The sequence below is a fragment of the Rana temporaria genome, chromosome 1, assembly GCF_905171775.1.
Source record: "Rana temporaria chromosome 1, aRanTem1.1, whole genome shotgun sequence".
Classification (NCBI taxonomy): Eukaryota; Metazoa; Chordata; class Amphibia; order Anura; family Ranidae; genus Rana; species Rana temporaria.
Window position 1 is genome coordinate 350847731 of NC_053489.1, and position 27252 is coordinate 350874982.

Here is a 27252-nt window from a genome sequence, read left to right on the forward strand (position 1 = left end):
CTGAGGCTTGGAACGCATGGAAGGGTCGCACTTTACGGCAGAATATTTCCTGTACAGTAAGCGGCAGCATGGTGGAGTCTGTGATATGTCCAGGCACTGTGAGCAGGTTAGGTGATGGTTAGATGTATTTGTAAGTGTAAAGGACAGCACTGCCATGCACTTTGTAATCGTTACATGAATGATTATTCCCCCCGCAATGTGGGGTTTGTTTTTTTCCCATTAATACTGCTGTATGATTGTAGTAGGAGCTAGCACTGCTTATTGTGTTTGGGGGAGCTAGGAGAACACCTCTAAATCAGCATGGGGGTCACTGACATTCACTTTCCTTTACAACTTTATCTAATGTTGCTCCTACCCCCTCCACCATTTTTGCAAATAGTTATTATTGTTACTGTTTATATTTTATTAAAATATAAATGTGTGTATATATAAAATATATATATGTGTGTGTGTGTTTGTGATATATCATCACATTTTCTATAATAAATATATATTAATTATATTAATTAAAAAAAAAATACACACACACACACATTTAATAATAAAATATACATTATTATAGAAATTAATATTTTAGTTAAAAAAAAATATAAATACATATATATATATATCACATTTTTGTATTATAAAATATACATTTATATCTAAAAAAAATAATGAAATAAATAAAAAAGTGTTTGTGTGTGTGTGCGTGTATGTATATGTGTGTATATATATATATATATATATATATATATATATATATATATATATATATACACACACTTTTTTTTATTTATTTAATTTTTTTCTATATATAAATGTATATTTTATTATAGAAAAATGTGATATATATATATATATATAATTTTTATTTTTATTTTTTTAAGCTTTTACCTTTGTTGCCTAGACAAGGGTGACATAGCTCCAGCTTCCTGCATTCTCCTGCCATACCCACATCACGGCATCCCAGGAAGGTTTGACCACTAAACCCCACACTGCACATGCATTTGGAATAATCCAGCACACTGTACATCATGGATGAATATGCGTGAGGGCCGACTATTTTGCCTGACATTGTTTGAACCATTAAAATTTGGTTTAAGTGTGTTCATCCGAGTACCAATACACGGCCCAACAAAAATTCTCTTGCCTTTGTGGCTGTGTGTGGTGAAGAGATGATATCGAGCGTGTTATTTGGATATACCGTACTTATCGGTGTATAACACGCACCTTCACTTTAAGATGGAAGTTTCAGGAAAAAAAAATAATTTTAAATAAAGAACTATGAATCAAATAAGGGTCAGTGTCCATCTGCAGTCTACCGTTGCCCTGAATGCAGCCTCACAATTGCCATGAATGCAGGCTTACCATTGCCATCAGTGTAGCCTGATCAATGCCCATCTGCAGCCTCACCATTGCCATGAATGCAGACCCACCATTGCCATGAATGCAGCCTTACCATTGCCATCAGTGCAGTTTGATCGATGCCCATCTGCAGCCTTGGAGGGAACTGGGGGGGGGGGGGGGGTTAAGGTGCGCGCCAACAGATTACATACAGGAGAATCGGCGGCCTCTTTAAGTCCCACCTCCTATGATAGACAGAACAGTTGTCCAATGGCAGCCCAGGAGACGGGACTTCCTATTAGAGATGCCGCCGAGTAAACAGGATATTCTTCTGTATGTAATCTGAAGGCACTTGTCCCGCCCCCCTCCCTGTCCCCTCCGAGGGGGGATATATATATATATCATCTCCAAATCACCAGGGGGGCCGTACTAAACTGTAACGCGGGCCGCATTTGGCCCGCTGGCCGGACTTTGGACATGCCTGCTTTAAAGTGTATCTGAACCCAAGAACAAACATTGATAGTATTGCAGCTTGATGGTCCTTTGATGTGGTGGCTGCATTTGTTTTCTTTGTTCATCCTTTTTTTTTCCACCTGCCATTTACACTTCCCATCCTATTGTGACAACCAAACTGAACAGTGTTGTCATCCAAAGACAGGAAGTGTGTTTAGGATTATATAACATCTCTCTTCCTCCTTAACCACTTGAGACCCGCGCTATTGATAAAAGACGTCAACAGCGCGGCTCTCAGGTGCCAACTGGACGTCATTTAAAGTGCATTACCCGCGCACGCCTCTGGGGGGCGTGCAGCGGGTAAACACTGTCCCGGCGCATCGCTGGGAAGCCGATGCGTGTACCTGGCAGCCGCGATGTCCGCCGGGTACACGCGATCGTCGGGAACACAGCAGGGACGGGGAGCTCTGTGTGTAAACACAGAGCTCCACGTGCTGTCAGAGGAGAGGAGACCGATCTGTGTCCCTTGTACATAGGGACACAGCATCGGTCACCTCCCCCAGTCACCCCCCTCCCCCCACACAGTTAGAACACACCCAGGATACACATTTAACCCCTTCCTCACCCCCTAGTGTTAACCCCTTCACTGCCAGTCACATTTATACAGTAATTGGTGCATTTTTATAGCACTGATCGCTGTATAAATGTGAATGGTCCCAAATTTGTGTCAAAAGTGTCCGATATGTCCGTCGCAATATCGCAGTCCCAATAAAAATCGCAGATCACCGCCATTACTAGTAAAAAAAATCTGTCCCCTATTTTGTAGGCGCTATAACTTTTGCGCAAACCAGTCGCTTATTGCGATTTTTTTTTTTTACAAAAATACGTCGAAAAATACGTATCGGCCTTAACTGAGAAAAAAAATAGTTTTTTTTTTAAAAAAAATTAGGATATTTATTATAGCAACAAGTAAAAAATATATATATGTTTTTTTAAATTGTCGCTCTTTTTTTATTTGTAGCGCAAAAAATAAAAACCGCAGAGGTGATCAAATACCACCAAGCTATAAAGCTCTATTTGTGGGGAAAAAAGGACGCCAATTTTGTTTGGGAGCCACGTCGCACGACCGCGCAAATGTCAGTTAAAGCGACGCAGTGCCGGAAGCTGAAATTTCGCCTGGGCACGAAGGGGGTTTATGTGCCCAGTAAGCAAGTGGTTAACAAGGGGAGATGTTTTGTAGTCCATGAAGCAAGTAGGTATTGGCAGCACACCGACATGATTGAAGCCCATTCATTGAATATTCCATGCAAACAATGACACACGCCTCGGTTGCAGTAGCAGAGGTGAACTAGTTTGGCACAGCTACATTGTGCTTGCTGCTTACTCATTCAATAAATGGACTTCAATCACGTCAGTGTGTAGCCAATTTCTTCCTCCCACCAGTCTTCTATGGCAGGCGAGCCGGGGCTTGCACCCGTGTGAGAGGAGTCTTTATTATTCATTGTGCCTGGAGTTTCTCACCTGGAGCCATGATTTTCCTTTGCTGTCTACTTCAGTGTTGTACATGATGCCAGGGTTGGGTCCTAAATGGCAGGAATATTTCTCCCGCTATTTGGATTGTGGCCCTTTTGTAGGAGGGACAGTTTGAAAGTATTTTGAGTACGCAGGAGTTCTCACTCATGCAGGGTTCTGGGGTAGTTCAGGTATAGAGGAGAGGATTGACTTTCAGTACTCTCCAGATTGTGAAGTCCTGATTAGGGACCTGGAATTTCGAATGTTCAAAGAGTTATGGATGGGAAGAACCTCCAGACCCTGATTACAGGGACTTTGTTCCTAAAGGAGTTAGCGTCCAGAAAAGGAAGAGGAAAGGGTCAGCACCTGGCTGGGGGAGAGTGCGCTGGACACACCTTAGGGTGACCTAAGTTTGGAATTGAGCCTCGGGACTGGAGCAGACAAGAAACCCCAGTATGGAACTGGTATGGTGCTACATACTAAGGGCTATGTCAGATGGAAGATTTATTCCCAGATTTCTTTTCACTAAGTAATTCAGTGTTCATTTCTATGGAAATCCCTAACTTGCTAATTTTACTGTGATTTATAGCTCAGATGCTTAGCAATTGACTTTGTGATGACTTTAGCGGCTTTGTATTTAACCTCTATGGCTTAGCTAGACATCGCTGAAGGAGTAATATCGTCTACTTCGAGGCACAAGCCAGGTATTGTGTGTGTGTGTGTGTGTGTGTGTATATATATATATTATTACACAGACACATCCGAGCTGGACCAGTATAACTATGTACTGTATAAAAATATCCATACTTGGAACATAGAGTAGACTGTATTTGCCGCAACCCAGAGCACCTAGTGTGATTTTTGTTTTCTCTGTCATTCCTCTGCTGTTGGCATGATTTACTTCTGACAACCTTCTCTCCAGCATACAGCAGTTGATTGATGGCCTCAGCTGTGCATGTTTCTCTATGAGACTGTGTAGAGAGGGGAAATGCCTATTCTCTCCACTCTTGTCTCAGATTACACTCGTCTTCCCTTGCTGTGCAGCGTGTTACATCAAATCCATGCCCCCTGCCTTCAGGAGCTCAAAAATGTTGTGTACATTTTATCTGGGGTAGAAAAATGTAAGTCAGTAGCTATAAAAACTGACAGACGCTCCCCTGTCCCAGGATCCAGCGATATGCTCACTCAAGTCCTTTTACCCACCCATCTTTCGTCCCCGGAGCTGGTATGTTAACTGTGGGCACCTGGCTGTGACAGCTTGCAACTGAACAGCTGGGTGCCCACTGTGCCTTGTGAATGGTCTTGCAGTGTTCTTGGACCTGTGACATGTGCCAGGAGACCGCTCAGAGACCAGGTACCCCCCCTTTCAAAAAAAGGTTTTATTTCTAAATGAGGAAGTGGAAGGAGTCGTGTCTCTAAAGCAGAACCTAACTTGGTAGGTATGGTAAAAATTGCATTTTGCAAAAATACTCTGCTAACAGAAATGTGTTGTGTTTTTTTTGTTTGTTTTTTTCCATTCATGTGATTGGGTATTCTTTACAAAGTAAGTTTTCCCCACATTTACTAAGCTAAGTGAAAATCGCCTTGTAAATTAACGGCTTATTTTTTAGTGCTTGTAGCCCTGTGCTGTTCTGCCTAGCAAGCTTTTGTTTTCTGTTGAACTCCAGCATATATCTGCAGCTTGGCACAGGTTCATGATCCTGTGCTCTAGCTGCTTTTCATCCTATTTTACTTTTATGGTCTTTTTTTCACAGTCATAATAGGGGTCAGTGAACCCTTCTTTCATGTCATACCCTGCAGCTCTCATATAGAACGCATAAGCCAAAGGTTTGTATGTGCCAGCCTCTAGCATGGTGACTTTTTTGATTTATGTGAAAGTTCAGCTCAGGAGGTTTCGTCAGTTTTGGAGCACTGTTGTGATTTAAGATCAGTCTTTTGTGCATGGTTCGCTTTGAGTGTTGGAAGCTTGGATCAATGAACCACAATGAGAAGAAATCACCAGCCAGATTGTGGAGGCAGCTTGTTGAGCTTCTGGCTCATTAATATTCATATATGTAAAAAAAATGCTGGTCATACAGATGAATTTATAACCAATTTCAAAATGTTCAGTCTGCGTTTACTTTCTATTGACCAAAGGATAATGTACGGTGAGTATCATAAGACCACCTGTTAGGACAGATGGTATCCAGAACTCAATTGATAAGGATTTATAAATATGGCTTATTGGATGAAAAGGATAATACATTGTGTGTCTGGTCACTTTTCTGCTCACTGTTAATCTCTGTAATTGCAGGGTAAGCTCAGTACTCCAGAGAGATGTCAAGCAGTTTGGCAAACAGTTTCTTTTTGACCACAGAGATGAGACGTGTTGGAACTCTGATCAGGTACAGTTATGGTAACCTTTTTCCTATTAGATATTATATAGCCATAAGAGAGCACCTGTGATAAAACAATTGGAGGTTGTGCATTTATCAACATATCCAAGGGCTGCAATGGTGTAAATTCAGAAAGCACACAGTTATTGTAAGATTATAATTAAAGCTAAACTCTGCGCAAAAATAAAGTTTTTCTTTATTTACTTGTTAAGTTGCTATGATACATTGTGTTACGTAATTTCTGTTTTAAACAGTTTTTACAACCACTGTTTACCAGATCATCGCTGGCATTTTACCAGCAGGGAATAGCCAGTAAGAACATCTGGGTAGAGGCACAGGGCATGCTACATAAGCCCTGTGTGTGCTGAATTTTTTTAGGGCTTGTGTAGCACATCTAAGTTCTGCAACTGGTTAATATGTTCATGGTTTGCTTTGATCCAATACCACTATTATGCCGCGTACACACGACCGTTTTTCATGACGAGAAAAATGCAATTTTTTTTATATTGCTTCAGCCCAGTGCCTCCACCACTGTGCATGGCTACCTAGACAATGCCTTACCCATCACCGAAGGTTCCCCACCCAGGGAGGGTAATTGGGGACTAATGACCCTATCCTCCCAGAGTAAGCTAAAGGTCTGCGCTCACCCCACTTACCTGAGAGGCACCAGAGCCTGTTGAACCGGAGTCCAACTGTGCCACTGCACCCTCCATGGTTCCTGGTGTTGCTCAGTCGCTCTGAGACTGTCCACCTGCTCTGGATGCCTGTAAATCAGCGCCGCGCCCGGAAACCGGAACAATGTTTCTCGGCGCCCCCTGATGACGCGATTCCGCCGGAAGTCTTGCTGACATGACTTCCTCCTGGTGGTCCCGCTCTCACTGAGCTTCACACGGCAGCGATGATTTTAGCAACTCTCTCTTCCCCACAGGACAGAGGAGTGCTGACAGGAGAGGAAGGTTCACCAGGAGCTCTCCCAGTACAGTCCTGGGATATGGAACTTCTCCTTTATAGTGCCGTCGTATGCGTTGTACATCACCGCGCTTTGCTCTAGCATTTTTTTTTCACGATCGTGTGTGTGTATGCAAGGCAGGCTTGACAAGAATCACGTTGAGAATGGGGTTTATATACTATAGCTGGAAAGTGCAAAATCAGGCTCACTTCTGCATAGAAACCAATGAGCTTCCGGGTTTTATTACCAAAGCTTAATTGAACAAGCTGGGGTTAGAAGCTCATTGGTTTCTATGCAGAAGTGAGCCTGATTTTGCAGTCTCCAGTGATAATAAATAAACCCCATTTTGTACTTAAAAGTGGGGTATGCCTGTACTCTGTTTGAGGTTTATTAACATTTTTGGTTTGAACGAGAGCATTGTAGTTGTTCAGTAAGGAAATGACTCCTCAAAAATACAACTTATCTAATAATTGTGCACGCAGTGTATGCACATATTTGCGCATACCTGCACAAAATACTGACCAGAAAAGCAGATTTTTCTGAAGAAAACACAGTGCTTGTTTACGCACTTGAGAATACGGGAAATACGCTGTAAGTTGCGGCGTAGTGTATCTGAGATACACTACGCTGGCCGTAAAGAAGTGCCGCGCTTCGTGGATCTGGCCCTAGAAGTCCAGGTAAAATATCCCCCAAAATCTCTTATGTGAAGTGTAATTTTACTATCCATGGCATATCCTGTTAGTTTGGATATGTGACAAATAGTTCCCTACCATTGCATTTTACACATAGCTCACTCTCTCTGTATTTGCTGTACCCCCTCTTTTCTTTAAAAAGTACAGAGTTTAAAAAAAACATCACTATGCTTGTAGAATGTGCTTAAAGTAAAACTAAAGGCAAAACTTCCTTTTTTTGGGGGGTTTTGGATAGAGTGGAGAGGGATTAGAACCCCTGTTAGTTTTTATTGCTGTCTGTGTCCTCGTTGGGGAGAGTCGCCTTCTTCATTTGTCCTGTTTACCATTATCATTAAAAGTGAAAGTAAAAGAAAATGTAAATTTTTGGGTTGTCCCCAGAAAGACAATCGAGGGAAAATCGTCCAATGGAGACACTAGTTCTGGTGACCTATGGTTCCCAATGGGATTCCCTTAATTTGTAGGGATTTCATCTCACTTCCTGTTTGGCTATGGGACAGGAAGTGAAGGGAAATCTCCCCAATGAGACACATGGCAAAAAATAAACTGACTGGGGTTATAATTCTCCATTACTCGATCCAAAATGATAAAAAAAAAAAAGTCTTGTCTATAGTTCTATCTTAACCGCTAGCTGACCATATACTGTATATATACCGTAGCAAGACGGTTCTCCACTGCAAAACCTGTACGTGATTCTGCAATCCCGGGTCTAGGGCAAGCACGCAAGCTGCCGGCGACCCTCTCCCACTGTGATTGTGTTAACTCTTTGATCGGCTATGGGAGAAACTGGCCACACATTCGGAGTATCGTTTCTTGAGCGAGCTGGTGGAAATGGTAAGCCTGAGAAAACAGGGGGGGGGACGTTGCTTTGGAAACCGGAAACCGTTGCTTCGGAAGCTCATAAAGCAGCTTGGTTTCCTGAAAAAGACAGCCGCCTGCTGAAAAAAACGGCACCGGGATTATGGCTGATATCTTTAGCGATAATTCCAGTAAACCACTTGCAGACCACAACGTGTATATATACGAATTGCAGTCGGAAAGTGGTTAAAGGACAACTTACATTTTGTGGAAAAAAATAAAGAAGAAAATATATTATATATAATCACATACAATTGCCACACAAGTCATATTGTATTTGAATGTTAATGAAAGTTACTTCTCCTCGTTTTAATCTGCAGCTCTGTAATGTTCTGTAAAATTCAGTGCAATATGGCAACCTGGAGGTTTTCTGTTCACAAATAGTGTATAGCACTTCGCCAGAAATGTAATTTTCTGCATGTGTGATTGGCTCACTTATTTTCCCAGAAGTCTACACTAACATACAAGTCAGATTGTAGGCATCCTCGGCTACCAAAATTGAGTTTTTGGCAAAATAAGCCCAAAGGGTTAATTATTTTGAAATGGATGCAGAACACTGCAAAGGCATCAGCTGATTAATAATGAAAAAGTCACTCCCACTCTGATTCACTCTGCACACAACAGACAGTATTTTCTTCAGAGCAGAGACAGATAGGAATCTGCAATTAAGTTTGTTAAAAGCCTTGCAATGTACATAGATTTCCCAGAGGGGATTGTGTTGTGTTTTTTTTTCAACAAAAGTGGAGTTATTCTTTAACCACTTGCCGACCAGCCGCCACAGTTATACTGTGACAGGGTGTCTCTGTTGCACAAATCGCCATACCGGTAGGGCGCTTCGTGTAATAGATACAGTGAGCTCGTACACAGCACAAGAACTGATGCCTGTGTTCGGCGGCCGCAATGTCTGCTGGCCAACTGTGATCGGTCCACAAAGAACCAGAACGAGGATCTGCAAGTGTAACCAAAGCAGATCTTCGTTCTGACAGGGAAGTAGAGAGAGATTGTCTGTCTGTTCCTAGTGATTAGGAACAGCAGTCTCTCTCTACTCCCAGGTAGTCCACTTCCCCCACAGTTAGAAACACCTCCGTAGGACATACTTAACCCCCTAGTGTTAACCCCTTCACTGTTGGTGTACATTTTTATAGTGCTGACCGCTGTATAAATGTCACTGGTCGCAAAAAAAAGTGTCTGATATGTCCGCCGCAATGTCGCAGTCCAACTAAAAATCGCTGATCACCACCATTACTATTAAAAAGTACAAAAAATAAAAATGCCATAAATCTATGCCCTATTTTGTAGACACTAATACTTTTTCTCAAACCAATCAATATACGCTTGCTAGAGGAAGCTTATGGATGTGAAAGAAGCCAGTTCCAGGAATCTATAACCTGTGGGTTCATCACAACTCTAAAGGCCGCGGCTGGGCTATAGCCGACTGCAAACTGAGCTTGCCCTGTCTGGTAAGCGGCTTTGATACCTGGTGGCGGGTCTTCACCTAGAGTGTGCACTATTTGTGAAAGTCACGGTGGTGATTAGGAGCATACCGTACAAGACTAGATCAATCTGGGTGCACAGTGAAAAGTGCACCTGTGGACTGTACACATACGTTTAACAAATTTAACTTTTAGTTTCAGTGGACTAAAAGTTTTTGGTGCAGCTTTAACCCCTTGTTGAATATACGCTTATTGCGATTATTATTTCTTTCTTTTTTCTCCCCAAAATATGTAGAAGAATATATATTGGCATACACTGATGAACAAATTGTATTTTATTTTTTAACGCTCTATTTGTGGGGAAAAAGAGGACATCAATTTTGTTTGGGTGCAGCGTCAGTAAAGCGACTCTGTGCTGTATCGCAATAAATGGCCTGGTCATTAAGGGGGTAAATCCTTTGAGAGCTGAAGTGGTTAAAGCATTTTGTGTAGTTGGCATCATTTTGCATGATTGTCCTAAGGTAGAGCAGATTTAAGGTTGTAACGTTGTCCTAATAAAACTGGAACCAATGTAATCTGACACTTTTTTTGCATGGTTATTGGCTTGTTTTCTGTTTTAAAGCAGACCTATAAGCTAAACATAAGCCAAACCTATATTGACTATAGTGCTTATGGTAACATGTAAATGATTGCAACTGTCAAATACTTGTGTTTCCTAAATAAAATTTATAACTCAGTTAGCCCCAGTCACACAACTGACACTGTAGCATTTATTGGAGAAGCTTTGGTAACTTGCATTGAAGTAAAGCAGGCCAGTCAGCACCTCTACCTGAACGATGATTCCTATTTAAGCATTGGTCCAGTTGACCAGCTATCTGGTGGACCCTAGAGCCTCAATCCCCTACAGTATGTAAGTGTTTTACATTGTAATTATCTGTTGGACCACAAAGCAGAAATTAATACATAAAAGCTTATCACTATGTTTTATCGCTTTAGATCATGATGTCATCTGCCGCCTCCACATCCACATTTTTTACGAATGGATGGGGCCACTTATTGTGGTAGTACTGCAAAGTATAACTGAAATCAGTGGGCAATATCTTTTCTTCATTATAAATTAGAAGCTTGGTGAACAGTCAGGATGGAGTGTTGTGCTTTTTCACATTGTTAATTCACTTTGAAAGGGAAAAAAAGTCAACAGTCATAGATCCCATATTTCTATTTTTACAGGTTCCCCTTAAGAATACAATTATGGAAGAAATTACTTATAAGTCTGTGCATTTTTTTTTTTTTTGTGGCTGATGGTAAACATTTAGTTTGCCTTAATAGCCCTCAGTATTTTTGCACTGTGCCTTCTATGGAAATTCTAATGTTGAGATACAGCAAATTAAATCTGTGTATCTTTTTGCACCTATAATTTTAATTAATGGAAATTTAGCCTAATGGATTCAATAGTTTATGAATGTACTCCTCTTATTCCAGGGGTCATCTCAGTGGATCGTAGTTGAATTCCCTCAAAAAGTCTGTGTGTCTGAAATCCACATCCAATTCCAAGGTGGCTTTTCCAGTAAAAACTGCATTTTAGAAGGTAAGAACTGATCTGGCCACACAGAGTTTTTAAGTGGGGCCACATAAGAAACCTAGATGCTGATGAAATTCATAGAACCCCAGCCAACCTTGATACATATGATGGAAGTGCATAAAACAGCAGGCAGCATGAGAGGTGCATTCCACCCTCACTTTGAAGATACTAGAACACTGTGTTATCATTATGTTGTAAATAGTGTATAGTTTGAAGGCGCAGATCACAAGTTCATTAAAGGGTAAGTTCATCTTTTCACAAAAAGGTGATAGAACTAAAAATACTCAGATCACCCCTCCACACCCTGCTGCTCTGCAGTCATGATGCTTTGCTGCAGGTGTAGCAATTTGTACACTGCAGTACATAGCCTTGGAGTGAATGTTCATTATCATACTCGCAATGGCACGCTTTCATTAGTAAGCGTGAGTACATGGGAAGCACTTCTTTCTTCTTAGACACCTTACTGAAAGAAGCCTCAAACGTGCTTCTCATTGGTCAGCACAGTTACATGGTTCCTCTGACCAATGAGGGCATGTCATTATGAGTATGATGATATAAACTCGATCTGGGGCTGTGCATTGTGGTGTACGGGTGACTACACCAGCACCATGGGGCAACAGGACCGCTCTGTGCAGTTAGCCCAGAGGGATGGCCAAGATCAACATCTTAAGGGTGAGGGAGTCTGCACACAATGACATGTTACTCTTTAAGACAAAGCTGATTTTGATTTTATTTAGGGGATGCATCATTTGTGGTAGAGGTGTATTTAGTATAGGTGTGTAATATAGGTATTTGTGTCAAAGCTGGAAATGAAAACACAAAAGACTCAAAGTATTACAGCTCTGTATCCAGTAATACATCATTCAAGCTGAACAACTAGACTGATGAAATTCACATATTCATGTAGTTTTACATGCAAAAGAAATTGTACTGAGGAGTGGCTAGCATGGGTGCTCAACCTGTGACCCTCCAGCTGTTGCAGAACTACACGTTCCATGAGGCATTGCAAGGCTGACAGTTACAATCGCAACTCCCAAAGGCAGAGACATGATGGGAATTGTAGTTCTGCAAGAGCTGGAGGGTCACAAGTTGAGCACCCATGGGTGAGCTTGTGTGATATCTGGTGTTTTTGGTGCTTCCTGTGCTGTTTTTGGCTGGATTTTAAAAGCCCAGTTGTCCCTTTAACCACTTCAGCCCAGGAAGATTTTACACCCTTCCTGACCAGAGCACTTTTTACAATTTGGCATTGCGTTGCTTTAACCACTTAAGAACCAGCACACATATACGTCAGCACTTTAAAGATGGATTGAAAGCTGCTGCCACAACCGAGGTATCCATCTTTTCCGTGGCCGGTCCTGTAAGCGATAATGGTGGTCTCTGCGGCACCCCCCGCCGCTTGCCGGAGCCGTCGCTAACGGCGGAGGCAATCGGGTCCTTCTCCCTCCTGTGTCATGGAAACGAGTGAGGGCAAGACGGCCCCCACCCATCTCCATAGCATAGCAGGGCGGAAGCGATGTCAAAACGTTACTTCCGCCCATGTGTCTTAAAGGCACATTTTTTTTGTTGTCATTATTTCAAATGACAACTTTTTTTATAGCATTTTAGTCTAAATATGAGATCTGAGGTCTTTTTGACCCCAGATCTCATATTTAAGAGGACCTGTCATGCTTTTTTCCATTACAAGGGATGTTTACATTCCTTGTAATAGGAAAAAAGTGACCCATTTTTATTTATTTTTTTAAAACCGTGTAAAAATAAATAAAACCAAGTAAAATAAATTAGAAAACCCCCCAATTTTTTTTTTAAAGCGCCCCGTCCCAACGAGCTTGCGCGCATAAACAAATGCATACGTGAAGTAGCGCCCACATATGAAAACGGTGTTCAAACCGCACAAGTGAGGCATCGCCGCAATCGTTAGAGCGAGAGCAATAATTCTAGTCCTAGACCTCCTCTGTAAAAGTTTGATGCCATTCCACGAGCGGGCGCAATTTTGAAGCGTGACATGTTGGGTATTATTTTACTCGGCGTAACATTATCTTTCACAATATTAAAAAAAGAATTGGGATAACTTTACTGTTGTCTTATTTTTTAATTAAAAAAAGTGTTTTTTCTCCTACGCCTTCCAGGACGGCACACCAGAGAGATAAGGGCTCCTCCCACAGGAAACACAATCAATTGACAAGTTTGTTATAAGTTCCCACCCACCCCCTTGCTCCTCAGTATTTTGATTGTGTTTCTCCCGAACACAGCGGCACGTTTGTTGTTTTATATTACCTGGAGACGGTGAGGTCGAAGGGTACCCCTGTTGAGGCAGGTTCAGGGAGGCCGGGGAGAGCTGAACTAACCTGTTGGCTTCGGTCGCTCACAGGTCGCCACAAAGATATGCATGGGCGCTCTGAGCTGTGGTGAAAAAGCCATCGTCCCTCTGCAAAAAAGCCGCCACGATACTGCTCTCTCCTTCCTGGGGGGGTTGCCACTAAGGAGCATTGCGCTCCAAGCCTCTCTCTGAGAGAAACGGGAACCGCGCCACCGGAGCGTGGGCGTTTCCTTACAGGGCAACCCGGAAGTGACGCTTCGGCGTGGAGAGCAGCGTGGAGCGGTGGGGTCGGCGGCGGATAAACCCTAACACAGGTACCGGCAAGCCAAGGACCCAGCCAACCTCCTCATGGAACAGGAGGAGAGGAAGGCAAATGTGACTGCAGGCAGATCCAGGTCGGGGTGTGGTGAGTACTAATCCCCCTTGGAAAGGGAGGAGGAAAGGGAGTGAGAGCTCCTGGCTTTCAGGGGTCTGGGATCCCGGAGCCAGCCAGAACAGGCTGGAGTTTACCTCTCAACACCCTTTCCCCTCCCCAGTACAAACCTGCAGTCCTAGGGGAGGACAGAGTAAAGTGTATATCTCTTGTCTTTAATCTCCCCAGCGGAGCCCAGGAGACCCAAATAAACAATCTCCTGCCGCTACAGGGCAAAGCTCCTCTAAAAATAAATGTGTGGGTACTGTAAGGATAAATTCCCACCCAAAGCCCCTTTGCTAAGAATCTTTTAAAAAACTTTCCGTGTAGCCACCAGGCAGCCAGTAACTTAAGGTCTGACATAGAGGAGCTTATCCCTAGAGAGGACACATCCTCCCAGGAAGGCCTTGTCTGAATGGGATCTAGTGCCCTTCCCCCCACTTTCACAGTCATTCCCTCTAGTCCAGTAAAGGAAACTAAGGAAGACAGGGAGGTTAAGGGGGAGCCGAGCAGAATAGGACGCCCCATTCACCCTAGTGGATCTGGGGGGACTTCTGCAGGGAAAAATCGGCCTCTGAGGACCTTATAGAAGTCCCTAGAATAATCTCATATAAAGGCCTGAGCAAGGCTCAATCCAGGGTGGTGGTTTTTTATCCACTCCATTAATCCCTAAAGGATTAGAGCCAACTGCCATGAACCTGACAGCTTACAATGGTGCTGTTAGAGGTTTTTAGCCCAGCAAAAACCTACCTCCTAAACTCTTAAAGGGGGGTGGACAGGCACTCATAGGGGACATCTTAAATGTATATATATTACCCTTGAGGAGGTTGCTTATTAGTGGCAACATCTTCCCAAGTTCCAACAGGTGTCTGATTGCCTATCATCTCCTCCTTACACTGCTACTATATCTATCAGTGTATAAGAGTTAATCAATAAACCTCTGGTGGCTTAGGCAAAACCACCAGGGCTGTATGAGAAGCAGAAAATGTGAGCCTGAAACCCTTAATTAAGAGTTTTTTTCTCTGCAAACCTCTGTGTTAAGGCTATGAAAATTAGCCTGTATTTAGTATGAAGCCCTACAGGTGGCTGATTGCCTCCAGCCTAAGATTGTGATCACCTCTGCATTAGAGATCTAATTGATCGCTGGGTCTGTGCTCGTTAAGACCTTAAAGGCCTGGACTCGCTCCCACCTGTGTGTATGGATCAGCTACAACTACTCAGACTTATGCATGGTAAAATAGCAGCTACCACTATTGTGGTATGATCACACACCTCAGACTTCCATTATTGGAACTACCATATTCCTCCACTGAGGGAAGGATTAGTATCTGGAGTTCAGGCTCTGCCTAGGATAGATTGTTGGCCTGACCGCATCAGAAATGCTATCCTATGGCTCACTAGAAATGCATAATGTTGATTATGTAATGGCACACAGTTGCTTACTGAAATGCATAACATTGTATTGCTGGGAATGACACTTCTGTGGGTTCAGTAACTGTATACTGTTGCTATTCAGAAACGCACAGCATTGGGCGTCTGGCTAGTGACTTTTCTGTTGAGTGGCCGACAACATTCTGTGGTATAGCTGTGCAGGTTCTCTAATCAAAAAATACACAGCATTACTGGCAGAAACGCACAGCATTGAGTTTTTACTAAGTGACATTTCTGCCGGGTATATGACGGGGTTGTCTTGTTAAACAGAAATGCACAATGTTATTGTTGGTAACGTTTCTGTCTTAGGTCCCATACCCTGTTAATGATTTGAAGTGTGTTGGTGCCACTCTCTGGTCATGACTGCAGGTGGTCTAGCACCAGCAATACACAGTTGGGGGGCACATATGTCTTTTTGTGTGGTCATACTGGCTATGCGACTGCTTTTTCGTGACCATCGAAAATACGCAAGAGGTGTTAGTAATTTTTCTGTTGGTTATAGGACCGTACTGCGGTCGGTATCAGGAATACACAACACTGAAGCTGTCCTTGTCTTCCTGTTTTTGAACTTGTTACCTTAGTTTGCTGTACATCAGAAGAACACAGCATTGGAAGGTGCCCGTGTCTTCTGTGTTTAATTACTCAAAAAAACGCCATAATTGCTATTGTCCTTTCAGTTGGATGAAGGACCCTAACCTATTAAGCATCAGAAGCTCACATTGGAGCCTCTGTCCCTTCCCTTTGCTTAGGTTACATGGTATCTTATTACATATTAGAAATACACAACATTCTAAGTTTGATTTGTGTCTTCTTTGTCCTACAGGTGACTGTATATCAGAAAATATAACAGTGAAAGCTGGGTGTGTCTTCCTGTTTTAATGTTCCATATTAAACCTAAGCTGGCTACCCTTCAGAAATTTAAGATTTATGACCTGTATATCTGTGATATTAATTATATATCTGTCACTTTATTTCAGACCTTATTTTCTATACACATGGAAGGAACAGGATTTCTGATGGCAAAAGATTCAGTCCTTTACATCTAGGCATGCCAGAGACATGCCCTAGACCGGAACCCAGTAGGGTTATAGGACACTAGAAGAAGGTCATAAAAATCACCTATCATGGTTATAAAAAAGAGGGGTTACGCTGTTAGAAATTGGTTGCTTGAGGATACAACATCAGAGCTTATCTGACTAGTTCACCCAATCCGATAAATTTACAGCTCGGTATGTATCCTTCAGGTCACCCCATTGGACGAACTGGATGTGACTAACCAATATTCGTTTCTTACTCCTACTATAGAACTAACCCTATGGTAGGGATCTGCTTAACTTGGCACTTTCTGGTGCCTGGAGTAGATTATGCACTCAGACGCCGTGTATTTACAAAATATTGTATTTTGTTGGCGTGCGGCACTCACGTAATTTGCCCTGAGAGTGTAGGGCGAATTGTGCCTGCGGGTTGTGCACAGGGGTGCTGTGGAGAGTTGCTTCCCCTGATACCTTTTGTTTTATATGCCAAAAAATGCAGTGGTTACTCGCAGTTCTTACCAGGCTCCTTCATGCATAGTTTAACGCATCTGCCAGCAGGACTATAAGGAGCTGGGGGATATAGAACAGATTCACATCTGACATGTCAGCATTCAGATGGGAAGAGAACCAGAAGTTGGAAATGACCAGGGGGTGATTGGACTTACTTGCCAACAGGCTTGCATAGCAGCCGTTTTTGACCTGTCTAGCAGTGTGCGTTGGAGACAGGGGGTTGGTCGGCACAAGTGGGCGGGCGCAGGAGTGAGCCACGCCAAGACATCCTGTGGACCTGACACTGACCAGTAGGTGTCCTCTCTATAGAGGCACATGCATTCTGATGAATGGAGGGGGGCAGGTGAACTGAAGGGGAACCACCCCTCCTTGAAGGTGCAGGAACACACCAAATGCCCTACTTGGGTACATACCTGCCCAGTCATTTGAGTCCAGGGAATAAGCTTTCCATAATCTAGTATCCTTGAGTGGGTTGATTTCCTTGTTTCACCATGACTATGGCGGACAAGAAGGGGACCCACAAGGATTGTCCGTCAGGAGACCCTTTTTTTTTCTAAACCATTCTCCTGAACAGACCACTGGCTTGTAACCAGATGTTTTTTCTTGGTCGATCAGAGTAGTTCCTTGTGCCACAGAACAAATCTCTGATTAAACTTTTTGATGATCCTATGCAGCAATTGCAGACATTATTGACCACGATGGCTAGAATATTGGCACAGCCAATAGAAGTATCTTAAATAATTCACAGGCTCTCAGATTTTTCTTTAAGAGCACATGCCACCTAGGTCCTGCATCCGAAATGGAGACAGGGACATAGGTGGAGCGGACCTGCAGGTCAATTACATGATCCAGCTAGGATACCTTCATCACACACTAGGTAGTGTAGGTGGTGAAACAAAGTCAGACTCTGACATTTAGCAGAAAGACCTTGCAGGCAAGGGTCCCACCCTAAAGTAGGCCTGAGTTCTTTTATATCCTCTCTGGTGTGCCGTCCTGGAAGGCGTAGGAGAAAACCTACGTTAGATCTACCGGTAACGGTATTTCTACGAGCCTTCCAGGACGGCAGGCCTACTACCCACCCTATGTAAAGAAAGGTAAGCTATATGCTAAATGGTAAGTACCGATGGGGTGCCCCTTGTGAACCAGTTCAAGATTACTTTATTAAATACTGAGGAGCAAGGGGGTGGGTGGGAACTTATAACAAACTTGTCAATTGATTGTGTTTCCTGTGGGAGGAGCCCTTATCTCTCTGGTGTGCCGTCCTGGAAGGCTCGTAGAAATACCGTTACCGGTAGATCTAACGTAGGTTTTTTCCAAAAAATAGGACCGCTGCGCAAATACGGTATGACAAAAAGTATTGCAATGACCGCCATTTTATTCTCTAGGGTGTTAGAAAAAAATATATAATGTTTGGGGGTTCTAAGTAATTTCCTAGTAAAAAAAAAAACTGTTTTAAACTTGTAAACACTGAGTCTGAAAAACAGACTCAGTCCTTAAGTGGTTAATTGACAATTGCATGGTCGTGCGATGTTGTACCCAGAAAAAGTTTGCGTCCTTTTTTCCCATAGAGCTTTCTTTTGGTGGTATTTATTTGATCACCTCTGCGGTTTTATTTTTTGCACAAAAGAGACAATTTTGAAAAAAATATATATATATATATTTAACTTTTTGCTATAATAAATAATAAAAAAAAGTTTCTTCCTCCGCTTAGGCCAATATGTATTCTTCTACATATTTTTGGTTAAAAAAAAAAATCGCAATAAGCGTATATTGATTGGTTTGCGCAAAAGTTATAGCGTCTACAAACTATGGGAAAGATTTATTGTATTTTTATGGCTTCTTTTTTTATTTTTTTTATTAATACCAGCGGCCAGATCAGACACTTTTGACACATTTTTGGGGCCATTGACATTTATACAGCGATCAGTGCTATAAAAATGCACTGATTACTGTATAAATGTCACTGACAGGCAAGATGTTAACACTAGGGGGCGATCAAGGGGTTAAGTGTGTGTGTGTGTGTGTGTGTTCCCTCACTGTGTTCTAACTGTGTGGGGAGGGGACTAACTAGGAGAGATGACAGATCGCTGTTTCTACTTTGTAGAAACAGACAGCACAGGAATTTGTGTGTTTACATGCATGCAATCGCACCCACTGGCCACGCGCATCGGGTTTCCCGCTGTGCAGCGGGCGCGTGCCTCCAGGCGGCACTCGCGCCCTCTGGTGGCTCCCCTGGGCAAAGCCATATATGTACGGGATTTTGCCCAGGAGAGCCATTCTTCCGCAGTATATCTGCGTGAGCCATTCAGGAACCGGTTAAAGACAAAGTTATGGATTTTTGTACTATGCTGTCCCTGATGTTTGACTTGGCCTATATACAGTAAGTGCAGCCACTTTAAACACAGCCATGCTGTTCAGCTAGCAATATTTTCTGTGATTTCAAAGTATTGTGGGCTTCTGGATTTCGCTGGATGTTTTCCCCAGTGCCCTGGAAACACATTTGGAAAGAATCTCAAACATGTAGAACATAACAGCGCTTTTGTGGAGAATTTCTATTGACATTTATTTATGGAGGGGTTGGGGGAGCGGTAAAGCCAACTGAAAGGGACATGCTGGATACATTTTAGTGCAATGCAACTGTGTGTACTACACTGTAAACTGAAATGGACATCATTGGTATAGTGCTAACTATGTATTTAGCTGTTTTACCTATAAACAATGATAAAATATAACATATGCAATAATTATTTTCCCTTGCAGGATGCCTTAAAAATGAAGAATTAGAGACTGTAACAGACTTTTATCCAGAAGACATCAATGCCCTTCAGATATCCTTTTATGCCATGCCATTTTTACATAAAGCATGTACACTAAAGAAATAAAAGTACTGCTCACTATACTATAAATATTAGAAAGCAGTATTGCTTTAGCCTGTTCTAGCTAACCTTTAGAATAAACAAATGACATCCCCCTGTAGAATATTGACTTTTGTCTTAGGGTAACATTTGTTTAAATATTTGTTCGTAGCAGCAGGGAATTCTTTGGGTAAGTGAGATGATCTTAATGGAAGAATTCCAGGAATGTTATTACTTTATATACTTTGGACCAACCGAATGACCTTGATGCCATCACTGTTGCATTTTTATTTTACTATTGTAAGCACCTATGCTACTTACAGGAAGGGGCGACTTCCTCTTGGTGTACTTAAAGTAAAAATAACAAACATTTTATACTAACCTGCTCTGTCAAGTGGTTTTGCACAGGGCAGCCCAGATCCTCCTTTTCTGGGGTCCCTCTTCAGCACTCCTGGCCCCTCCCTCCTGTCAAGTGCCTCCACAGCCACAGTTCGGCCTCACCCCCTCAGCAGCGGGAGCCAAAAGCGCCGCTGCCATTTCTCAGCCAATCAGGAGGGAGAGTCCTGGATGGCCGAGAGACTTGTGCACAGTATTAGAGGGGGGGGGTCTAAGGGGGGTTGCTGCACACTGAATTTTTATTTTTTTATCTTACTGCATAAAATAAAAAACGTTCTGCCTTTACAGCCACTTTAATAAAAATCATCGGTTGCTCTGCCACTCCTGAGAAACCTTGTACTCTTTTCAGTGATTACAAGGCTTCCTCTGATTAGCCAAGGTAGATGACGGCACAATCTCTGCCTCGGCCAATTAAAGGAAGCCTTGTATTAATTGGAAAAAAAAGATTCCTCCTGAGCAACGCTGTTTAATAATCACACGGATAAAAAGTCACAGAGCACCCACAGGAAAAGGACATTGCTTCCTTTTATGTAGCAAAAGGCTACAACACTAAAGCCTGGTACACACGATCGGATTTTCATTGGACAAAGCGTAGGACTTTTGTCCAAAGGGAGTTGACCAGGAATTTGTCTTGCATACAAACGGCAAAGAATTGTTGGTCAACAAACACGAAACAACGTGGTTTTTCAGCTCTTTAGCGCCACCCTTTGGGCAACTTCTGCTAATGTTGTGTTGTGAGCATGCGTGTTTGTATTTTGGAGTTTTGTCTGACTGACTTGTGTACACACGATAGGAAAATCTGACAACGCACAATTGTTGGTGGACAATTTTAAACCATGCTATCCAACATTTGTCCAGGGAAAATCTGACAATTGTCCGATGGAGCATACAAACGGTTGGATTTTCTGACCACAGCCTGTCATCACACAATTCCCGTCGGATAATCCGATCGTGTGTACGAGGCTTTACTTAAAGATTTACTTTCATCCACACAAAGGTGGCATCAGAAACATTAATTTGAACCAAACTGGCCCATAGTAAGTCTATAAATGGATACCGTTCCTGGAGTGGTTCTTAATTTTTCAGAACAGCTAAAGCGTTTGTTACCCCAACACTTTATATTCCTGATCTGTGATTGCTGTACTATGTACACTGTATGAGAGTCTCCTGTTCTTTGTGTGAAACCCTCGGGGTTCCTGGACAGTCCCCCTGCTTTCCTATTAAAAACTGACCACACTAGACAGGAGAGCACAACGTGGTCAGTTCTCTAGCCATGCTGGGGAACTCTGTGTACTCTCCTCCAATGATCAGACTTGCCTTGACATGCTCCCACTGCACAGCCATTCACTAGGAAGCTCTTATGCAGCCAAGAACAGAGTGAACGTGATCACACTAAAATTACATCTATACAAAAATGTTCTGCATTTTCTTTCTATTTTAAACTGAATTGTTTTTTTTTTTTTTACAAGGTGATCGTTTACAATCACTTTAACTTTCACTTATCTACAAAATCGTACTTAATTTCAATGCTTTCATATTTCCCTTAACCTCTCTGCTTCACAAATTTGTATTCACAGAGCGGTGTGTTGAAAGGTTGCGGCTTTCTTTCCCAAGTAGCACAGATTTCTTTGGAAGGATTGTAGTTTATCACCTCGATGTTCGTGGCTGCAAGCTTTGAGGATGTTACTCAGAGGCACATATGAACTGTACAACATTCCGAACCAAAGAGGGAGTAATGAGCACTCACACACTAGAAAATCAGACATGTCTTGTACTGTGTGTCCAGTCCTTTGTTTATAACCGTTATGAAGATATTTTGACATCACAACTTGAAGTATATGTAAACCCAATCACTTAAATTGCATAGAAGATTTTTATGTATTAATCTAACTTTCAAAGTCATTTGTATTATGCTAAAATATGCCTTTAGAAAATAGTTAATGATCATACCATGAATATCCTTGACCCACTTCTTATGGAGTGACTATACACTGTCCCTGTCTACCAGTTGTTCTGCATTGTCACATACTCTCCCAATTCAGAATGTACAGGCATAGTCCACTGTTGTAATCTTGGAAACCCAAGAAATTGCATGCAGCAGTTGCTGGAGAACATGCTTGTAGGCTGTATGAGTGCTGATATGCAACAAACGATGATTGATACAAAGTGCTTAGCAAACCTTACCATCACCTGCCGTATTGTTAAATGATGGGTAGGGGCGATGCCATATGACGTCAACCCACTCTTGGCGGCCAGCGCGTGCTCTGTCTCTGGGACATGGGGCTTTAGGCCTAGGACAAGGCTTTTTGCCCATGTGATCAGCTGTGTCCAATCACAGCTGATCACATGTAAATAAGGAAATGCCAGTTGTCGGCGTTCCTTTCCTCACACCGAGAAGAGTGTAAGGAGATCAGAGGCAATTTCTCACAGGGGAGACCTGCACAGATGATCAGGGCACCGATTCAGTGCAACCCCAACAGTGCCACATATTCGTGCACACCAGTGAAGAAGAAAAATTACTCATTCGCTAAATTTTGTAACAGGATTTTTAAGAAAAGATAAAATACCTACTGGTAATTAAATGCCACCAAAAGAAAGCTCTATCGGTTTTAAAAAAATATGATAAAACTTTAGTTTGAGTACAGCGTCGTATGACTGTGCAATTGTTATTCGTGGTGCGACAGTGCTGAAAGCTGGCCTGGGTAGGAAGGGGGGTAAAAGTGCCCAGTAGGCAAGCCATTGGCTGAGGGAGCCAATTGGCAGACCTTTTTCAGTCATACCCCTTTGACAGATGTACACACACGAGCCAAATGTTGTCCGGTTTCTATTCAACCGGCTTATGGGGACCCCCCCCTTTTTTTTTTTTTTATAAATTTCCACCTCTCTATGTACCAATATACCATTATTGTACCTCTGTTGTAAAAAATAAAAGCTTTCTTTGATTTTTAGAACATGGCCTTACCTTAGCCCCTGATGTGTTCCATTAACAGTTCATGACTTCCTGGTATGTAAATTTGAGACGTCAAAACCAGCTGACCTCATTAGCACACAAACCCTGCACCCATCAACTGTTTGCAATGCATCCCTCTAGGCGTGCCAATGTAGGTTGCTATGTTTGCACAGCATTCCAACGTCCTTCCAAAGCCGTGGGTAGGACACCCCTAATGTAGTGCAAGGGCCTGCCTGACTGGATACAGAGTGAATGGAGAGATAGGTGGGTCCTCCTATTCCACAGTTTTGGTAAATATAAATGAAATTGTATAGAGATTGTACATACAGACACAGTGTAAAGAAAAATCCAATACTTTATTTTTCGAAACATAAAATCATTCTGTTTTAAAGATAGAAAGACCTTTTTAGTATAGTTTCTTTTTTTAATGAAGTATACATAAAAGTGATTGTAAGTTCATCCAAAATACCTCCTCTTTATTTTCTATTTACACATTATTTTTCAGAAACCTGATATCTTGGTAGCACATTTGTCGCTGTTCACAGTTATGTTGTGGCATTACATATCTTATGAATTTGTGATAAAACCTTAGGATTAAAAGAATATAAGATCTGTAGGTGCAAGTCCTCCTTTTTTAATACACAGAAATCTTGTTCATTGGAAAACACTTGTGAGTACATGGTATTATAATCATAGGTTTATTGCAATGGAAGGTGTAAATTATACGGTTAAATAAAGCAATATTTTACTGTTAACAATAATAAAGAATTTGGTAGTTACCTCCTGTCGACTGCCTTGCCAATCGAGAGGAATTGTTGGGTTAAATTTAGGGGTGCACTGATTGGAAATGTTGGTGCCGAAACCAAAAATGCAGGAAAAATATAAAAAATATACGAAAGACGGTTTTTAAAAAATATTTATATCTTTAGATATACAGTAATTTTTTTATTCAACTTTTTAATTAATAGCATCAATTTAAATTAATATGAATTTATTGTTGGCACCTTTTAGTGCAAGAAAAATGCAGTCTGCAGTCTCTTATATCTGCAATCTCTTACTTAAACACATTTTTAAGTTTAATAGTATTAGCAAAATTTCCATTCGGTGCACCTCTAGCAGACATGATACAGGAGATGGTCAGAGACTGCAGACACACTATGGGAAATGGTCAGAGACTGCAGACATGGTACAGGAGATGGTCAGAGAGACTGCAGACACACTACAGGAAATGGTCAGAGAGACTGCAGACATGATACAAGAGATCAATGCAGCCTCATCAGTGCCTGGTAGTGCGATCTCACGATGTGTCGCAGAGCTGGATTTGAATCGCTAGGTGGCCGCTGTAACAAAGTCCCACCTCATAAACCTGCTCCTATGACACACGTCACACGGATTCAATTTCCTGGCATTGGATCAGTGTGGCATCTATCACAAGAGCCGGTCTAGTAGGCGGGATATTGTTACAGCTGCCGCACAGCTATTCAAATCGGCTCTGTGAAACAGCACGAGATTTCCGTTCTGCATGACAATTACAAGGAAAGGACAAGGGAGGGGAGGACTCTAACAGGGGCGTGCCATGGGACACAAATGACAAAAAAAAAAACTGACAGAAGTTATACCTTTTTCCTACTCCATCCAAATTGGAAAACAGTTTTGCCTATAGTTCTACTTAAAGTTGGTGCAGAAACCAATGCTTAAAGGCTAACAAAAGGGCAGAAAAAACAAACCATCAAATGCCTGTAAAATAGGTGTTTAACAGCTGCGATTCGCATGAGGCCATAAAGTCTGGAAGAGTTATTTCACAAGAAGAAAGCAATTCTCAATCTTCCCTATGCGGTATATTTTTCATGATAGATTTCCTTTAAAGCCCAGTTCTTGAGAATTGTGTAAACATTACCTTTGCAGTTGTTAATGTCTAACACTTGCCTTGCTCCAGCTGGCAGTCATCCAGTACAATGTACAGAGAAGAAGAGAACTACAAGAGCCAGGAATACGGTAATACATTGTATTCCTCTACCCTAAGACCCCTTTCACACTGGAGCGTTTTTACAGCGTTTTAGCGTTAAAAATAGCGCTCTTAAAATGCTCTCCATGCATCTCAATGGAACCTTTCACACTGAGGCGTTGCGCTGGCGTTGAGAAAAGTCCTGCAAGCATCTTTGGAGCAGCTTTTGGGCGCTGAAAAAAACGCTCCAAAAACGCTCCTCTTCATTGAAATGAATTGGAAGCGATGTAAAAACGCCTGAATCTGAGCTGTAGAAAAGTCACATGATCTCCCAAAAATGTAAAACATGCAAGAAAAAAAAAACAGCATCTACAACAGCAGGACTGAAATTGCCCATGCTTCAATAACGCTGGAAAAACGCCCGCAGGGCTGCGTTAATTTTACTGCTAGCACCCTAATTTCTGTTGTGATTATGATTCAAAAATAGAGTAAATACAGTCGATTTGATAATAAATGGCTTCAGCCGAACACTAACCATGAGTTAAAGAAAAGTTTTTGTGTCATCATTCATATTCTCTGAAAAATGGCCAAGAAATCATAAATTCTGCCAGGGTATGTAAACTTATAAACACAACTGAATGTGAATGTATCAGTTTTAGTATCGAAGCATTTGTACTTGCTTACGAAAATTCTTATTGCCCGTGGCCATGAAAAACCGACATCATCCAATGGCGCAGGTGAGTCCACTGACCCCTGGCCGCTCTGCAGCTAACCAATGCTGGTTACCAGTGTTCATTTAACCTTTCACTTTGTGAACCCTTTTCTTATTAATTCTACTGATCTCTATGATGCCCAGTGACACAAACAATTATAAACGATAGAGGTAGGAGAGCTAGAGCATAAAAGAGTCAATAGTATATTACAAATGAGGAAGATTGTTCTGTTCTATTTGCATTCTCTTAACTTAAAGGTGGTGTATGCCTAAAGTTAAGTACAAAATGGGGTTTATTTATTAATCACTGGAGAGTACAAAATCAGACTCCCTTCTGCATAGAAACCCATGAGCTTCAAACCCCAGCTTGTTCAATTACTGTAAGCCTGGTAAATAAAACCTGGAAGCTTATTGGTTTCTATGCAGAAGTGAGTCTGATTTTGCACTCTCCAGCGATAGTAAATAAACCCCATTGTGTATTTAAAAGTGGGGTATGCCTGTACTCCAAGCAAGATGATATAACAGATACATTTTTATATTTATTTCACAACCCTTTTGTGTACTCAGATTTAAATACAGTGGGTATAGAACAAAAAAAAAAAAAACATCCCCCTTAAAATAATCACATTTTGTTGCTTTGCAGCCTGAAATGAAGACAGACAGAGTTTTTGTTTTATCCAGCTGTATTTACTAACGTATAACATTCAAGTGAAAGATAGAATACCAACATGTCAGAATTATTCTTTCCCCAGTCGTCTTCCAAGTCAGCCCTTGAGAAATGGAGCTCCTCCTCACAATCAGGAAACACATTGCCACAAATTTTTCTCCCTTTAAGAGGCGGTCTCTCATGTCCCTGGTCAGTCTTAGTGTTTCCTGCATCTGGAGGAGACATGTTGCTAGAGGACCTGGGAGGGCTCCATCTCTCAGAGGCTGACCAGGGCAGGGGTCCGGTCGGGATAGCCGTTTGTTGTGCATAGGCTGCAGGCGACAGCAGTGCACAAGACGAGCTGCAGAGCGGCCGGGGGTCAGTGGACTCACCGGCGGTGGAGGAGGTCAGTTTTTCATTGCCACGGGCAACCCTCTGATGGCAGTAGCAGGAGGCGTCCCGGGTTCAGATTATTCCCCTGTGCCCAGGCGTGGAGAGGCGCCGATACAGCATCCCCTTGGCGGCTTCGGCGAGGGGGCGTGTACCCTTATCTGAACGCCGCTTGACCCGGAAGATGGCGCCATCGGCGTGCGCTGGGGAAGCTGGTCCAATCCCCTAAAGGTGCAGGAATTTCGGCCGGCTGGTGCGATTACACATGGATGCGGCTGCAGGTGACAGCACAGGACGCCACAGTGTAACAGGATGCTGGAGGAGGATGTTATCCAGGCTCCAGGAGGCGAGAGCACCAGCATACAGGTAGGCACCAGTGGGTGACCTTTGTATTCGTTTTAAGCAGCTAGATGGTGGTGGTCACTAGCTTAGCTGGGGCTTACAGGGGTACTAGTGTCACTGGGTGTGCACTATAGT

The 27252-nt window shown here is 42.4% G+C and overlaps 1 protein-coding gene across 2 annotated transcripts; it reads left to right on the top strand.

Annotated features, from left to right (window-relative positions):
* On the top strand, positions 1-23698 carry LOC120909063 (nuclear receptor 2C2 associated protein). 2 transcript variants are annotated; one of them, XM_040320693.1, is made up of 5 exons: positions 1-106; positions 5585-5675; positions 11078-11183; positions 19642-19709; positions 21694-23698. In XM_040320693.1, exons 1-5 carry the CDS (start codon positions 69-71, stop codon positions 21808-21810), a joined length of 420 nt encoding a protein of 139 aa, XP_040176627.1. In that variant the 5' UTR covers positions 1-68; the 3' UTR covers positions 21811-23698. The 2 variants fall into 2 exon arrangements, with proteins under 2 accessions (XP_040176627.1, XP_040176638.1); XM_040320704.1 differs by having other exon boundaries at positions 51-130.
* Positions 23699-27252: the final 3554 nt, after the last annotated feature.

Bases quoted from the DNA above. Each gene is read 5' to 3' on its own strand.
- LOC120909063 (XM_040320693.1), top strand. From the start codon at position 69: ATGGTGGAGTCTGTGATATGTCCAGGCACTGTGAGCAG. The intron at 5,676-11,077 runs GTACAGTTATGG...CTCTTATTCCAG, and splicing joins CGTGTTGGAACTCTGATCAG to GGGTCATCTCAGTGGATCGT. The intron at 19,710-21,693 runs ATATCCTTTTAT...TCTCTGCTTCAC, and splicing joins AAGACATCAATGCCCTTCAG to AAATTTGTATTCACAGAGCG.